The 17,238-nt window shown below is 43.1% G+C and overlaps 1 protein-coding gene across 1 annotated transcript in view; it reads right to left on the bottom strand.

Annotated features, from left to right (window-relative positions):
- Nucleotides 1–17,238, bottom strand: part of VWF (von Willebrand factor) — a 140,969-nt gene that overhangs the window by 101,055 nt on the left and 22,676 nt on the right. The window contains exons 8-15 of the mRNA XM_071551468.1: nt 16,169–16,291; nt 13,577–13,688; nt 11,900–11,946; nt 8,135–8,271; nt 6,722–6,860; nt 5,783–5,883; nt 3,430–3,625; nt 2,220–2,435 (exon numbers count right to left, since the gene is read on the bottom strand). Of these exons, the coding sequence (XP_071407569.1) occupies nt 2,220–2,435; nt 3,430–3,625; nt 5,783–5,883; nt 6,722–6,860; nt 8,135–8,271; nt 11,900–11,946; nt 13,577–13,688; nt 16,169–16,291 (1,071 nt within the window). The remainder of the gene's footprint in view (nt 1–2,219; nt 2,436–3,429; nt 3,626–5,782; nt 5,884–6,721; nt 6,861–8,134; nt 8,272–11,899; nt 11,947–13,576; nt 13,689–16,168; nt 16,292–17,238) is intronic.

Here is a 17,238-nt window from a genome sequence, read left to right as displayed (position 1 = left end):
GATCCAGGCCAGGTGCCATTGGCCTCTTGCCCACCTGGGCACCCCTGGGCTCATGTCCAGCCACTGCCAACCAGAACTTCTGAGTTTTTTACCACTAGGCAGATTTCCAGCCACTCTGCCCTCAGCCTGTATCGCTTCAGGGGGTTGTTGTGACCCAAGGGCAGGACCCAGCACTTGGCCTTGTTGAACCTCACCCCATTGGCCTCAGCCCATCGATCCAGCCTGTCCACATCCCTCTGCAGAGCCTTCCTGCCCTCCAGTAAATTGTCAACTCCTGCCCGACTTCATGCAATCTGCAAACTGAGGGTGCATTCACTTCCCTTCATCCAGACAATTGCTAAAAATATCAAAAAAAAACTAGCTCCAATATTGAGCTCTGGGGAACACTACTTGTGAAGTGGTGCTAAGTCCAGCCAGCAGCTGGATTTAACTTCAGTCACCACCACTCTCTGGGCTCAGCAATCAAGTCTAGTTTTTAATAATTTTTTTATATGCAGGTGCACGAGAGATACAGCCTGTTAGAGTATGGCCTGTCTGCTCCTCCCATCCAGCATGAAGAGACTGACTCTGGTGCTTAATCATGGTGGGCTGCAGGGATGTGAGTCAGATCTTAAATAATCAAACTGCAACTAAAGTAATTGCAAGGACAAGGGAGTTGTTAGCTTGACATGCAGCAGAACTGCTGTGCTGCATTAATGACTTTGCTCCCTGACACTCCTCCACTTCAAATCAAGCAAACTGGTTCAGTCAAGTCATTTTCCAAGAAACCAGATCTCTGTGGAGCAAGGCAGGAGGGGAGCACACATTTAGTGCAATGGGCCATCAGCACAAATTAAACAACCTGCACATTCACATCTTAAACCCATTAAGAGAGGGATTGCTCTCCTTCATGTGACAGGAGATGTCTAGGGCATCAGGATCATTTAATGGGAGCTGATGGATCTGCAATCAGGGAAATCACTGAGTGAGGGCATAAAGCTCTCGGTAATGCACAGAAAGGAAGAAGCAGCTTTGCACTATTAAAGATTAATTGTGAAAACTGGCTTGTTCAATTACAGAAAGAACAATGGTGCATTATCGCTGCTCTTTCTTTCAGCCTCCAGACCTGCAGAGTTTTAAAAGGATTTTTATTACATTACTGTTCCACTATCTGAACATTTACATAAATTAGGTAAAATATTATCAAACCATGCAGCAGTTTAGCATAAACTGGTTTTGTTCTCATTTGCAGTAAATACTCTCCAGCCCCGAGGAGCTGTGGTTACTGACCTTACAGGTACAGACCCTACCACCTGGAACACCAGTGACCTTTCTTTCTCACTCTTTTCTAGTTTCTGCACACTCAGTTTAGAAATATTTTTGCAAGCCTCTGTTTGGAAAGAAGTAGCAGAACAGATCTGGAGAGCTGCCAAGCACACATTTTTCCCCAAAATTTTCAATTGTCTTCTTTCCTTAATAACAAAGTTGCTCAGGAAAATGGAAAAACATCCACTTCACAAATATTTATGGGGAAAAGAGTGTCCATGCTCAATCAAAATTGTATTGCAATGGATTTTTTCCTACATCATTGACCTAAAAGAGAAAGAAAAGAAATAAAAGGCTTTGGACTCTTCTGCTCCAGCCTCTCAGCAGTTTGGTTATTCATCTTGCACTGAGGTTGTGGGATCTCTGTCCTTGAAGATGCTCAAAACTTGTCTGGACAAGACATCAGGTGATCTACAATAGGTAAGCCCTGCTATGAGAAGGGGTGGTACCACAAGACTTTCAGAATTCCCTTCTGATCTAAGTTTGTCTTCACCAAGTACCTGCCTTTATGTTCTCTCCGTACCCTCACATTCAGCTTCATCAGGAGTCACTAATGGGTTCAGGACATGGGAAGTTTGGGCCTCAAAAGAAGGCAATTCATGGATTACTCCAAATCACTTGGAGATTCCTACCCTGGGATATTCAGAACGTTTCCAGGTGAATACCTAAAACTTAAATACAGCTGAAAATGGAAATCCAGCTTGAAGTTGTGCTGAGGTATGGCAGCTGACTGCTTCTCTCCCCCAGTGCTGAGCAGTCTCTGGGAACAGCTTTTGCATCTGTGCTAGTGTGGAGCAAAGACAGACTGTCCCTGCCATAAGAAACCATCACATTCTAGATTTCTCATCCAACACTGCCAGAAAAAGTTCCTTCAAGACAAGGAAAATCAGTGCGTGCAGCAGCATGTCACTTACGGCAGAAGTCAGGCTCTCTCCACTGGAGCAGGATGCTCTTCCTTGAACAGGCTGCTGCATAATTAGCAACAGCAGAGCACAGGCAATCCTTGCCACTGGAGCAGGAGCAAACATCAAAGCGACAGTTCTTCACATAGGGAGTGGGGCTGACTTCATGGTGACAGGGTTCAAATGCAGGAGACATCAGAATTGAGCAGGAATCCTCAGCATATTTGGCTAGAAAGAGAAAAATTACATGCTTGCACCAAATCACTCAGTGGCTTTCAAGAAAAGCTAGATGAGCCACAGTAAGCATTTTCCTTTCCTTTTATAAACCAAAAAATCCCCAGAGCATACAAGAATAAAAAGGATCAAGCAGGCACAGGTAGCACCATAGCTCATATGTCATGAGCTCTACTGAAAGAATAATGTTTCACTAGTAAAACAAATCAAGGAAAAGCACTGCTTTTATATCCTGTTACCACTGATTCTGGTGCTGTACTTCCTTTTACAGGGCCTCTGCTTTCTGCTGCTTTTTATGTTTGCAAAATTAAACCCTCTAGGCTGCACTATACTGACAAATCACTGGTGCCTGCTCTGACCTACAGCCACAAAATTCTTTCTGTGCTTGCTTCTCCCAGGAATCAGAGGTTGCTGGAACACCTGGGACAAGAAAATTGCTCGGATTTCTCCCTGTGTCAAATCAGGACACCCAAGCAGCATGGAGGGGAAAAAGGAAGGCTGTCGGTTGGGATGCAGTAAAATAAGGGAGACAGGGAATTGGGAAAAGTGTTTAAGCTCTAAGCACAGAGGGATGAAGAAAAGGTGTTTTCTCCATCCAGAGGATAAACATGGTATTGCTCACACTTGCAAGAGTAGTTTCAGTGGCATAGGTGCGCTGTGACTGTGATGGTCTGACTCTGACTCTGGTCCAAACTGATCAGCAGCACAATCCTACAATGCTGACATTTTTATTTTCAATTTTCACAAAATAATAAGTTTTCCTGCATCAATCTGAGCCTCTGGGTGTTGTTTTTTGCAATGTTTTTTTAAACTTATATTACAGCCACTCTGCTGGTAATATAAGCAACATTAGCTGCTTGTCTTTTTTTTCATTTTCAATTTTTATTTTAGTTTCCTTTATTTTCTGTTAATTTTTAAGGGCACTTTTTAATGTAAAATGAAAGATCACCGTTTGCTGAACATTTTAATTATGGATGGAGTTCAGTACCTAAACGAGGATTGAGGTTGCAGGGGTCACTGTCTTGTTTTAGCAAGTCTTGGCAGTCTGCACTGAGCTTCCAGGAGTTTCCAAAATCTTCCAGAAGAGATTCCACCATGCCAGAAGGTGTAAGGAAATCATCCCCTTGGTTACCATTGTAATTCCCACAGAGGCCACACATCCTTTCGGAATAGACTGGAGACAGCTGAGGAACACAACATTAGCCTGGTCATCCTCCTGAACATGTTATCACTGTATAGCAAGATTTTTTAAAGAATGAACCACACACTATTAAATTTTCAAGCAAATTCTCAATTACACATTCAAATGCTACAGACACAGTGCCATTCTACTACATTTTTTCAGCTTCTAACAAAAATTAGTAGCAGCGGGACAATTTTTGCACAGTACAGAGATAATTTCAGATGACAACTGAAGGTGACTAGGAGAAAAAAAAGCTTATTTTTGTGCCTTGACCAGGAGTCCAGTTTAGTCTTTCCTTATTTTCCCCCTTCATTCATATAAATGAGCAGGACTACACCGGCGGTTGCATGCTATTAATGTAGTGAGATGATTATACTTCCAATGGCAATTTGGGAAAAGATACTGCACCTGAAACCACTTCCCATTTAAAAGGAAAATTTGAAAATGAAGAAGATTTCAACAGATTGCTTTGTCACAAAGCAGAGGCAATATTGGAGGAGATTTTAATAGGAAAAGATAGGTCAGTTTCTATTAGAAGTAAAGCTACTCAGGAGCTGACTCAGGGCTTTAATGTATAAATAAAGATAAAAAACAGCCTCCAAAATATACCCTAACACTACTCACCACTCTAACACAGTGGTCAGAGACTAAATATGGAGCATGAAAACGAACAACCATGAGTTATTAAAATATGTGAATCCTTACTATTCCAATAGGCAAGGAATGTACTCTTTCACGTACTCTGCAGATGGAACAATGACTCATACAAATCCCAATTCTGGAGTATTTTCGAGAGGAAGCTCAAATCACAAATATCAAGCAATCACAGAAAGGGGAACCTTCTTGAGAACACAGAAAAAAACTTTGCCAGAAGCCTGGCCAAGGTAATGGAAGTGTATCACTTCCCCTAATTGTCAGAAATACTTGGCAACTGGTCAGTCTATGAATCCAGCATAAATTAACTCTCCAAAAGCAATTACAAAGATGCTTTCAATACCCAGCAAGGGAAAGAGCAGATGATTGGAGAAATTTGCATCACTTTTCTGGGTAGAGGATCTGGAGCAGAAAATTAGATTTGCTTTAAGTGAGAGAAAAAAATTACCAGGCTACACAGGCCTCTGACCAGGCAGAAAAATACTTTGAATACTGGGGAAAATCAAAACTTCTGAGATGTCCCATGGGACTAAAGTGAATCATTCTAAGCCCAAAAAGAACTCCTAGAACCCTTGGAGAACAGAAATACAGGTTAAATTAAAAAAAAAGAAAAATAACAACCACAACACCCCAGGTGCTTTCCAAAGTTATTCTTTCAGCTCTTGAACTCAATTGTGAAGTAGCTTTCAGGAACCTTTACACCATGCCAGGCATGACATTTAAGCCAGATTTTAGGGCAGGTAAGGAAAATGTAAAAGCAAGGCTGTGGTTCAGAGAGGGCAGCATTCACTGCTCAGTAGAAAATCCCAAGAAAATTGGCTTTCTTGGCAAAAGTCCTCAGTGAGCAGAACCACTCCACGTATGGTTCAGCTGCAGATCTCCTGCTACAAGGAGGGTTCAAAGGCAGCAGGGCTGTAGCTACAGCTTCCCTCACAGCTCATCTCTTTTAAACCTGGCTTGAGTATCTCTACACTCTGCTGTGGTCTGCAGCACAGACAAACCCTAATTGTTAATCAAGGCTGACTTCAAACATTCCTCACAGTAGAAGGAGCATGCAACACATCCACAAGCTAATTTCTTCTTCCTGGAAATTATGAGTAACTGTGTCCCTGGAGCCATTTTCTTCTCTTATTTTGAGTAACACACACCCATTGTTTTAGACACAACAGTCAAAGCAAATAAAAGAAAAATGCAGTTTAGAGGGTTTCTGCTGAACAAAGCACAAGACTATTCATGGTTAATTTAAATTAAAAAAAAAAAGAGAAAAGAAGGAAAGAGAGAGGAGGAAAAAAGCCACCAAGATGCTGTAGGATGAAATGTTCGTTTCTGGAATACAAAAGGACCTGTAATTCACTCCGGGGGTAGCAAAAGAGAAAGGAATTTCTAACATGCAACACCCAGCAATTTCTCACTTCAGACAAGAAAATCTTTGTGCACATCTGGGTGGGAAGAGAGAAGGGCTGAACAGGCACAAATAAAACTGGCAGATGGAAAGAAAGAGTACCTTCAGCAGGAGTTCACCGCGCCCATCCCAGTCAATCTGCAGGTGTTCCCCGTAGGTCAGGCGGACTGAGGTCCTCACCACGCGCTGGATACGGAGGGCACCTGAAGACAACCATAGTGTCAGTCAGTCAGGGCAGGATATGATGTTTCATTGCCTGGGATTGCTATGTTATGCTGAATGGGGTGCACACAGGTCTGTCAAAGCCAGGGGTGCCAGGATTGCTCACTTCACATTTCCCAAGCTTTGTGCCTTCTCAGCAGTTGACATTTGCTTCAGTTTGCCCAAAGGCTCAGTGTTAGGGCACTCAGGGGCTCCAGAAAAGGACATATGTGCATTTTGCCAAATATCAGGCATTAACAGTGACATTTTGCAAGAGGTAGTGACAGGAAAATGGGGAATGGCTTTAAACAGAGTAGGTTTAGATTGGATATTAGGAAGAAATTCTTCCCTGTGAGGGTGGGGAGGCCCTGGCACAGGTTGCCCAGACAAGCTGTAGCTGCCCCATCCCTGGGAATGTTCAAGGCCAGGTTGGATGGGGCTAGAAAAACCTGGTCTACTGGAAGATGTCACTGCCCATGGCAGGGAGTTGGAACTGGATGGTCTTTAAGGTCCTTTCCAACACAAACCATTCTGTGATTCCATTATTTCAAGCTTCTGGATAAAAAAAAATAATAATAATTTCAAAAGGAATAGACCAACGGTCGCTTTTCCAAGTCTGTCAAATACAACCAGCCTAATTCTCCTCATTTTAGAGGAGCTGAGCCAAGGTGCATGGGCTGTATGGAATGAAGTTGAAATGACAGAGCCCGTAAAAGAGACTGCAAATGAGAATTTGGTATTGAAAACACTTTTTGATTGCACTGGGCTAAGGCACACCAGAAAACACTAGTAAGTAGGACCCTTTCAGTGTCTGGCCAGAGTCAGCCCATGGGAACACACCTTGTAGCAAAGGGATCTGTATGTCTTGTCCATTCAAGGAAACTCCTCCTCCATGTTTCATTTTAATGATGCTGTTGTCCATATCCCGGATCCGGACAGAAGCTGAGCGAGTGCACACGGCATCAGGATCATCTGCACACTACAGGAAAGGAAAATCTGCCTCAAGTTTTCACTTTATTGGTGACTCAGTCCCAGGCCCCCAGGAGGCATTTCAGCATCTAATTTGGGAGGTGTTGCGTGTCAAAATGCTTTCATGGATCTAGTTTCTGCATCCCACTAACACCAGGCTGGCACTCTCCTCCATTATCCCACTAATTACACTAGGGAGCTCCCTGTCTCAGAGCCTGGAATGCAACCTGTGGGTGCTATACCAGAGCCTGGGGAGCAGCCCATGCGAGTGAGCAGCCCCCAGCTGTGGCAGGGGCAGGAAGGGCACACTGACTCACACAGCTGACCAGCCTGGGAAACAGCTATGCAGTTCACACCACCCCAGACTTGTGTGGTATTTATTTTCCTGACTGTGGGTTACACAGCTGAGGAACAAGGATTGCAGGGCCCCAGGTCTGCTCCCTGGTTTCGAAAGGGAAGTTTCAGTAGAAACCTGTTCTGCAGGTTCCCAAGCACAGATGATCTCAGAGCTGCACTATCAGAGCTTACTAATGCAGGACTCAGAGTGGATGGTGCATAGAAACCTCACAGCCCATTTGTCCAAAGCGTGTGACTTCTCTGTTGCTGCAAGCCAGGTTTATATTCCCTTTCTCTCCTGTCAGTCTCTTGATTCTATCACACCTCTCCCTGCCTTCAGTTCCTCCCATCACCTTGACATAACACCCATTGCCTTTCTTGCCCTCTGCTTCCTTCAGTGCCCTTTTCAGTCTCTGGCTTACACCTGTTCCCAATAGCCAGTTAATTTCAGGACTGGGTTAACCTCCCTGTGACACTCCCCTCCAGGATCTCCATCCCTCCCTGCACTGGCCTGGCTCCCTTTCCTGCCTCTCTCACATCCATCAGGGGAGATGGCAAAGAAAGTCACGAGCCAATATCAGTAAATGGGAAGCAACTCAAGGTACTGCTCTGACAATGCACTCTCTTCAGTATCCAAGGAAATGTCCTTTCCCCACCGGCACTAGAGAGGCACCAGCAGTCAGGGTGCTTTGCAAGAGGGCAAATTCTTGCCTCTCTGTTTGTTCAGCTGGCAAAGAGGTGGTGAGAACCCACTTTCCAAACCTCCATGTCCAAGTAGGCTCCTGGGAACGGCAGCAAGGAGAAGCAAAAAACTTATTAACTAAGGAGAAAGACTGTTATTTAAACTAATTATTTCACAGAGAAATTGCTTCTGTTGGCCTGTGCAGCTGCAATTCATATCACGCTCCCAAGAGGATGTGCAGAGGCTCCAGCCAAGGCTGCTGTTACCTGCACCGTCTCGATGATCACAGAAAAGGAATTTTCCACGCAATCCTTGGCAAATAAATACTGACAAATCCCACTGAAGGTGAAATACTTGTTGTCAAAGCTTTTGAAGTGGGACTGGCCAGTGACAGAGCATTCTCCTGGAAAAGGCAAAGAGCCATTAATCACCCCAGTGCCAGTGGCAAACAAAGCCCTGCCTGGTCCCCACAAGCCACTGAGAGGGAAGTGTAGCCCAGTGGAACAGGTTGTACAAGACCCAAGCTCCCTGCAGACCAGAAAGCACCAGCAAGATGCTTATCTCACTGTTTATTCCTGTAAGGCATTACCAGTAGTAACAGAGGCACCAACAACTGCTGGGGAATATGGCATAACTCACACTCAAGAGATGAAACTCTTGTCTACGGAAAAGCCTGTATAACATTTCAAATGCATGGTCATGAGGACATCAGCAAAAATTCCCTAGAAATTCATCACTGTCACCTCAGGGGCACAAGCTCTTGGCAGACTAGGACCTGAGATGAGTGGTAGTGGCACTAAACCATGTTAAACATCAACCCATGCTCCTTGTGATGTAGGGAACCATGTTACCCTCTTCATACAATGGAGAAACTGAGGCACAGAGAGTGGAAGTACTAGTGCCTAAGGCTGGCAAAGCTGGGAAAGACACACAGTATTATCCAGCAAATCCACTGCATAAAATTGGACATGTTGCCTCTTTATCCCTGTTCAGAAGCTTACAACATCTTGATATTACACAGGTTAAATCCAATTTTACTTAACCCAGTGGGGCATATCTGCATCCATAGAGCTGTCTGCAGAGTGCAAGAGTCTTTACAGAGTTGAAAATTAAAATTTTTAACAAGATTTGTTGGACTTTCATGGCTGCTCTGCTCTCGTGCAGAGGTGCCTCATTCTCAGTCTGTGTGTCACAGTTGTGTCTTGGCAAATTGTGAGCCCCCTTTCTGTCTCTTTATTGGTGTTTTTAGAGGATTGCAGTATGTTTTTATTAAGGCAACAGTGTCTGAAATCCTCCTTCACAATGGGCTTCTTGAACACAGTCCCAAAAAGGTGTTGCTTCCTTTGTTGGCTTGCCTTGAATACCACTAAGTTATTCTAACATTAAAATAAAAACACCTTATCAGAACGAAGAGCTGGAAGATAATCTCTGTTGTAGTTGTTCCAAGGATAGAATTTATGTTGCATTTTGCTTGGAATTCTATAATTACAATAGCTACAACTAAGGTCCTTACAGAAAAACACAAGTCTGGGTAGTCCACTCTTCCAATACAAAAAGGGGCTATTTAAACATATCGACATTTTAAGATGTTTTGGTAATTTGTGGCTTTCCACTTCCAGGAAGGCAGTACCCAGATGCCACAGCTGGGATTTAGTACCCTGTTACGCAAACACACAGGGAAGCTCCAACTCCACAGACTTTGTAAAGAAAATCTTTAACGTGAGAAAACCATCACACTGAGAGATGATCCCATAGCAAACAAGGTGAGCAGTGACCTCCTTGTTCAGAACAAAATTCAGGTGCTGAACCTACACTGGCAATCCCCTGACAAAGGAGGGAGAAATGTTAAATGTTACAACCTGGCAGGTGAACCCCTTGAGTTATTCTTTCTTCACCACCTTCAAGTCCCACATAAGATCGGTCTAATGAATGTCACATGAAAATTTCCCTCAACATGATATTATTCAGTGCTAACCATCTTGAACCAGCCTATGTTAAACCACAACTTCACAGAGCCTGAGAATTCTTAGCCTTGCATAGCTCTGATTTGCTCTAAGAGAAGTCCAGCACCACCCAGACAGCTGTCTGTCATCCTCTGGAGAATAAGGCAGCTTGGTACTTAGTGGCTCACCCTGGAAATTCTACTTTCTCTTCAATAAAACTTGACCAAAGGTAAACCAAGAGTTATTGTACTCAGCTTCAGAGTCACTTAACTGGCTATCAGATGTGGAGAAGAGATTTAAAGAAAACTAGGCGTAACCCACAACATTACATTTTGATTTCCACGGAATTCTCAGCAACTAGGAACAAACAGGACAGGTTTGCAGCAGGCAGAGCCAGGGACTGCTATCCAAGACAAGTCCCAGCCCTTTGGCATTCCTCCTGGAAGGGACATTTCTTTCCTGCAGCAAAGTCTCTTCTTATGGGTCCCTCTGTCTGCTCCATTTGATGTAATGCATCCCAGGAAATTTCCAGAGACCTACTGCCTTCATAATTATTTCAATTATGATATCAGCTTGAGAGCTTCTTGCTAGTGCCAGCCAGCTCCTGCTAGTTGGCTGGTACTGCCCTCCCTCCAGCTGGGAACCCAAACCAATCTTTACACTAAACTTAAAGCTGGGCAATTCATTCCCACAATATCAAAGACATTTTCTTTAACGAACAAGTTGTTAAAAAAAAAAAGGAACTACCTAGACTTACATAAGTCCATAAACTTTATGGCCACATGATTTTAGAAATATTTGTGGGAACCACACAACAATAAAAATATGTTGCACCATTGCTGCAAATGGAGGCAAACAACACAGGTAGCAATATAAATCTGGCTACTTTGGGAGCTTTTGCTGCCCTCCCATACTGTCTCAATACAGTTTATGGTTGTTAGTAGGCACATGTACAATAATGAACACCTCAAGCACAAGGCATAGCTCACTGTCGTCTCTCTTGGAACATTTTCATACACCACTAGCACCAGCAGCAGCCCTTTTTTTAACTGCTGACACTTGGGGGCAAGTGCTGTTTTGGTCTGAAGCAGGAAGAAATGGAGCATTGATGAGCCAAGGCAACCTTAATGTTTACAGAAGGACAGACTTTTTTATTGAACGTTTTAAAATGTTGCAGTTTTCCTAACTTGTGAGGATTGTGCATTCCGGTTTTACCTGCTCTTTTCCTGTCCAGCCATAATCCCAGTCCCTTCCACTCTGAATTCCCCAAAACAAGGAGAACAAACAAGTTAAAGGAGCCGTGCTGTCTCCTTGAAGACTTCTGCACACAATGCAAGCAGGGTCAAAGGCTGCTTCAGGTCAACCAGGTCTTTCTGTGGCTCAGCATGGTGCAGGAACTGAGGCAGGGGATGAGCCACAGAACTAGCAGGAGGAAATAAGGAAGGCAGCACTTTGCTGGCCAATGCACAACACGAAAAGCCCCATTCTCCATGCAGACAAAAATGTGTGACAGCAGTCATCAGTACTCTTGAGTTTGGGAGATGCAGTATGAGGAAAAGGAGCAAGGGCATCTGCAGACTGTCACCACCCATGGAAGGCAGGGTAGCCACCTTTTCCCTGGGGCTGTATCTCCTTCACCCACAACATGACCACTGGGGCCCCAGTTCTTTGGGGTATTCAGTGATCCAGTCTATTCCCAATATTTCCAATGGCCTCATCAACACAAGTACGCTGATTCAAACAATTGAGTAAGGAATTGTACCTGGTCAAAGAAACATAGGAATGTTCCTCTACCTGAAAGCCAGTCCTCTGAATATACTGATCCTTATATCTTGGTAAATTAAGTAAGCAAAAAAGGAACCATTCTTCTCATCAAACAGGATTTTTCATTGCTACACAAATCATACAGCACAATGTCTGACTTGACTCACAAGAGTATGACCCCATCTGGATTGCAGTGGAGCAATCAAGTAAGAACAAAGACAGATTCACTTTTTGTGTGGAAAAAAAAATGCAAGTGGGTTGTAAGTGGGAGGCATGAAGGCAAGAGTTACTTGTCAGAACCAGAAAAGAGCAAAGTCAACATACCTGGGCATTCCCCGTTGCTGCAGAGCCAGGTACCACGCCGACAAATGCTAAGAAACACAATGGCAAGTTAGACAAGAGGATGTGAATTTAAATCTTCTGTTGCCAATTTTTCCAAACAGTTGAAACATGGGCCCCTGTTCGATGGAATTTAGACCAGACTCCAACATCCTTTCCCTCTCTCATAACCTTATTTCTTTATGTATTCATCCCTTCTTACCATCATTTTACAGCAATTGCTGATGATATGAATGGGAATGGTTGCAAAACTCAAGAACTTCTGAAAGGTAGACCAGGTGGCTGAGGACCTTTTCCATTTGAACTTAGAAATACCCAATATGAGGTCCCCCAGCCTCTCTGGGCAGTTGTCCTAGTGCAGCACCATTTTGGATGAAAAAATTTTGACTTGTATCAAAACAGAATTCCCTCTGCTGCAACTTGTGTCCATTGCTTCATACTCTTTTGCTGTTTGCCTCTGAGAAGAGTTTGGCCCAGTCTTCTTTACAATCTGTCTTTAGGCAGTGAAAGTCCCCTCATCAGGCTTTAAACAAAACTGTTTCCCTTTGTTTCTCCACACATCAAAATCCCCTGCTGTGTTCACCTCTACTGTCCCTCCACAAGATTCTCCATAATCCTCTATCTTGCAGTGCTGGGTCCTTGCCACACTACTCCAGTCATGTCCTCACAAGCTCGTCACAGGAGAGCAATAATCCTTCTCCTCCAAGTCAGTTAGACTTCTATTAAAGACTTGAAAATCATTTGTCAGTGTACTGAAGATAAATGCAGAGTCAATGGAATGACAATCTACACAGCAATATCAAGTTTGAATAACAGGAAGCAATAAAAAATACAAACAATGAAAAAATAGCCCATGAGGCAGCAGTCATCTCCCAAGACCACTAAGGTTGAACAATGTGGCCAAGCTCCAGAGAGCTCCAGGGAAACAGACAAAATGCTAATGTTATGGTTATGGTTCATGTGATGCAGGTAATTAAAACCTTCTGATTAACAGGGATGATGCACAGACCATGTTTCTTCTGCATATCATAGTCTGAGTCCTCCTTCTGCACTCTATTTGGAAACTTCTGAGTACAGAGTTGTCTGAACTCCTTCCACAAATGTGTCCACACGTCACACAAAACCAGATCAGGAATACATTACTCATTCCCCTTCCTTTCTTTAGACTGCTAGCCTTCACCTTTAGGTCGGCATTCCTGAGTTAGGGAAAAATCATGGGCCATGCTAGGAAGACTCATTAGCTTTGTGACAAGTTCCAAGGACGTGCCTTTAGCTAACTTCTCTTGGAAAGAAATGTGGCTTAGAGGTTAAATAAATGTAGGAAGTCAAAACAAAGACACCACTGCTGACACTAACCAGACATGGGAACCTGCTGGTCCATCTTATCCACAGGAAACAGGTAGTTCTTTACTGTTTGAAGGAGTGTGACCTTCACATTGTTCTATCAGATCAAATATCCCCTTAAAAACAGAGCTGATTTTGCCTTTGTGAATAGCTCACTTCTTGGAAGGGGCTGGCAATTCCAGTAGGAGAGGCAAACCCCTTTGCCAATAAAAGGAGATTTTAAAACAGTAGAGAGCTTTCTAGAGAGATCATCCAAAACAGTGACCAGTGTGCAGTGATTTATCTATGGCAACCCCGCCAGAGCAACATGGAGTTTACCATGAGTTGCAGTCCTGGGAGATGGTGAAGCCAGGAGGGTAATGCTTTCCAGAGTGGATGCAGGAGCAGTCGGAGCTTTCAACGCAGTGTTCACCATCAAGGAGCAGCCCATCTGGGTAGGTCGGGCAGCATCAGATACACAAACCACACACACAGGGACAGAAATGTAAATACCATTAGATTTTCTGTTTCTTCATATACTTTGGCAAGACTGCGTATACATTATTATCCATAGTTAGTCACAGACAGCAATAAAAAGGCACAAGGCTTGCCAAAAACCCTCACAGGGGCTGCTGTCTGCCTTCCTTCTAGTGCTGCCTCTCACTCAGATGTGCTGAGCAAACCATTTCTGGTGCTCCCAGTAAAGCTCCTTGCTTAGCAAGTCCCCAGCTCCAAAACACCTGACTGATGAAAAAACTGTGCATTTCAGTGACTGCAGTAAAGGGTATCCAGACAGGTTTTCTATTTGACATAAGAGGACCAAAGAGGAGGCAATGTAGGGAATGAAGAAATAAATTTGGATACCATGTAAGTCTAGCTGAGAGGTCTGAGAGAAAGAAACATTATCATGAGAAGCTCTGGAATGTCTTCTCAACTTCAGCAGAAGTAAAAAGCAAAATGGCCAACTTCCCAACTTGGATCCTACTGGTAAGGCTTCCATGTTACACAACTATTATTACCTAATTATATGTATTTCTCTTACAAAGATACATGGAAGCACAAAAGAGGTACAGGACTTGTTTGAGATAGCACTATGAGCTAGCAACAGAAGCAAGGAAGTTTCTTTCTCTTCAGTCCCTATATTGAGAGATAGTTGATATTACTCCATTATTAAAAGAGCTGCTGTAGCAAAACATTCTGTTTCTTGAAAACCCCTCTCCCTTATACTCAAAAGACTCCTTCCAATAGCCTGCAGAGACTTTGGCAGCAATCATCACAGACAGTGAGACACAGGTACTTGCCCTTTCTCCCATTCTTTTCATAAAGCTTCCTGGAAAGATCTTGGCTGTTGAGAAAATCCTTCCAGTGAGGGAATATTTAAAACAAGATCTGAGCATTTAAGAGATGCCTGGCTCTCCAGAGACCACAAGCAAACAAAATGCCTGCCTTTTTTCCTGGCAACAGTAATTCCATTTACAGCAATTAAAGTAACTGTGGAGCATTTAAAGGAGGGAAAAGAAAAAAGAAAGGAAAAAAAAGAAGACATTTTTTGAACAGATCCTTCAGATCCCTTTTCTTGAAGAACTACAGGAAAGCTAAGTGAAGGTATAATACTCATCCTGAATCCCTCTAGTCATATCTATCAGATCATCCTGGTTTTTCCATTAAACTCAAATCAAGGTTCTTGCCTTCTGACTGTGCACCAAATAAAAGTTTTGAACTCGTGATTGTTATTTCTTTCTGTGTGGTTCCCCTTCCTTCCTCATGCCATATATATCCTTTCTGTGGAGCTCCTGCTTCTCTGATCTTTAGTTCCTGTCCTCTTAGATCTTTCCTGTGCTGAACTGACCAATGCACCTACCAAAGGAAGAATATAGCAAGAGCCTTTGTGTGCAGCCAGTGGATTCACCTCCTTAAGCTCTTGTCAACATCTCCAGGACTGCACAAATGTAGTAGCCAGATCCCTCTTAACAAAATAAACTCCTGTGTCTGGTTAAATCCCTTGTCACCTTCCATGGGCACCTTCCCAGGTCCCGCCACAAAGTGACAGCTTTGACCCTCCAGTAAGTAAGAGACTGGCAGCTAAATAGGGAACTACCAAGCTCGGAATGCAGTAACTCCTCACACTTGGCTGACATTGTAATTACTGCCTTGTTTTGGAAACCAGATTATCATCTCCATAAACCTCCATTGCACTTGGTTCCTTGTACAGAGGGACAGTAAATACCTGTGTGAATTCACACCAAGTCCATATTTGACTGGGTGAAATGCAGAGACAGTCCCACTCAAAACAAACAAACAAAAACCCCAAGCAAACAAAAAAAAACAACCAAAAATGAGCTAGAACTGGAAGTATGGGGAGCTTTGCAGTCAGGAATCAAAATCTCCCCCTGCCGTTGTTTTAAGTAGAACAGACAGAAGAGGAAGACTGTGGTGCTTAGGCTGCCCCCTTTAATCCAATCTCATCTCCTGTATGAAAGATTCAATACTAAGGCAAATTACTGATCTGAAATCAGGAAGATTTTTTTAAATTATATTTTGTGCTTTACATATGCTGTTTTTCTGCAAGAAATTCCTTCAATATATGTTCTGTTGTTTCTTATCTAACTGCATGCCTCTAACCAAAGCAATTCACAGGGAATACATCAAGGATAAGCAGTCCCTCACCAAGAAATAAAGGCAATCCTAGAGTAATAGTTGGTACTGATTTTCACAGAAACATTTACTTTTTAGTTGGGTCTGAAAAACGGCCCTTTCATGGAGTGAGCATACAGGCATTACAGAAACTGGTTTATTCTAGGGCTTGGTCCCAGAAAAGAAGTATTTCTGATTTAAGAAAATTTAAGCGAAGACACAGCTCTCCTTCTTCTAATAAAATAGGTAGCATGACTGCCAAATGTTTCTCTGTAAATAACCCGGTAAAAAAATTACCATGGCAGCTGCAGCCATCAACACATTGTCCATGACACACTTCATTGATATTCAGGCTCTGGCAGGTTTTGGTACATGGGGATACACACTCCTTATACACCATGCCAACTGGACATCTTGGCTCTGAAACAAGTAAAAGAAATTAGAAAAGCAAATTCCTTAATAAATCTTAAATAAATAAATCCCTTAATTATCAGAGATTGAACCAGAGAGACACCAAAAAGTTCACATCCTCTCCAATCAATGACTTCTTTTTCAAAAGCAGAACCTTCAAGAAGCATTTTACTTTCAATTTGCTGCAACACCATCACTTCTCAGGTAGTGATGTAAATACTTAAAGTTAATTTGTTCTCTAATAAATTAAGTCTTAATGACCAAACCCAAGTACATTTAAGAACAATCAAACACAGAAGATTTGCAATAATATCTAAGTAATTTGAACAGTGTTCTGTACATTTAAGATACGCTGTTTGTGAAATTATACTCTTTGGTAAGACTACGAAATTCCATCCTCCTCCTCCCAGAGGACTGAAAGCACAGGATAAACCCCATGCTGTGGTACCTTCATTGCTGGCATTATCTAGGCCCAGCCATTATGCAAGAACACACTGTAGCCATTCCTTCATTTTAATGCATACACATACCATACCCTACAAGGCTGTGTGGGCACAGAGTGGGAAGAACAGATTAGAGCCTGCCCTTTCCCATTAAATACTTCAGTGAAGGAGGTAGGAGGGTAACCAAGGAGTGGTCTTGTCCTTGGTGCCCTGGACTTGGGCAGCAGCTCACACACAGTGTGCCCAGCACTAGAGCCTTTCCCACACCTCCAATGCAACATCATCATCGTCATCTCCTGAGAAAGTATCACAGCACAGATGAAGGGTGATGGAAAATTAAGCTCCTGATGTGGCAATTTTTTCCTGACTCAGGGGAAAAATAAACAAACAAAAAAGAAGACATGGCTTGTGAATTTAAGGGTTAGAAATGAGCTCTACATTTAATCAGACTTTAATCAGACTCACAAACAGCCCCAGCAAAAATGGGTTCTCTGGTTCACAGCCTGAGCAAGG

Source organism: Pithys albifrons, chromosome 3, assembly GCF_047495875.1.
Source record: "Pithys albifrons albifrons isolate INPA30051 chromosome 3, PitAlb_v1, whole genome shotgun sequence".
Lineage (NCBI taxonomy): Eukaryota > Metazoa > Chordata > Aves > Passeriformes > Thamnophilidae > Pithys > Pithys albifrons.
The sequence above is the reverse complement of the archived record's forward strand: the minus strand, read 5'-3'. Positions and strand labels throughout refer to the sequence as shown.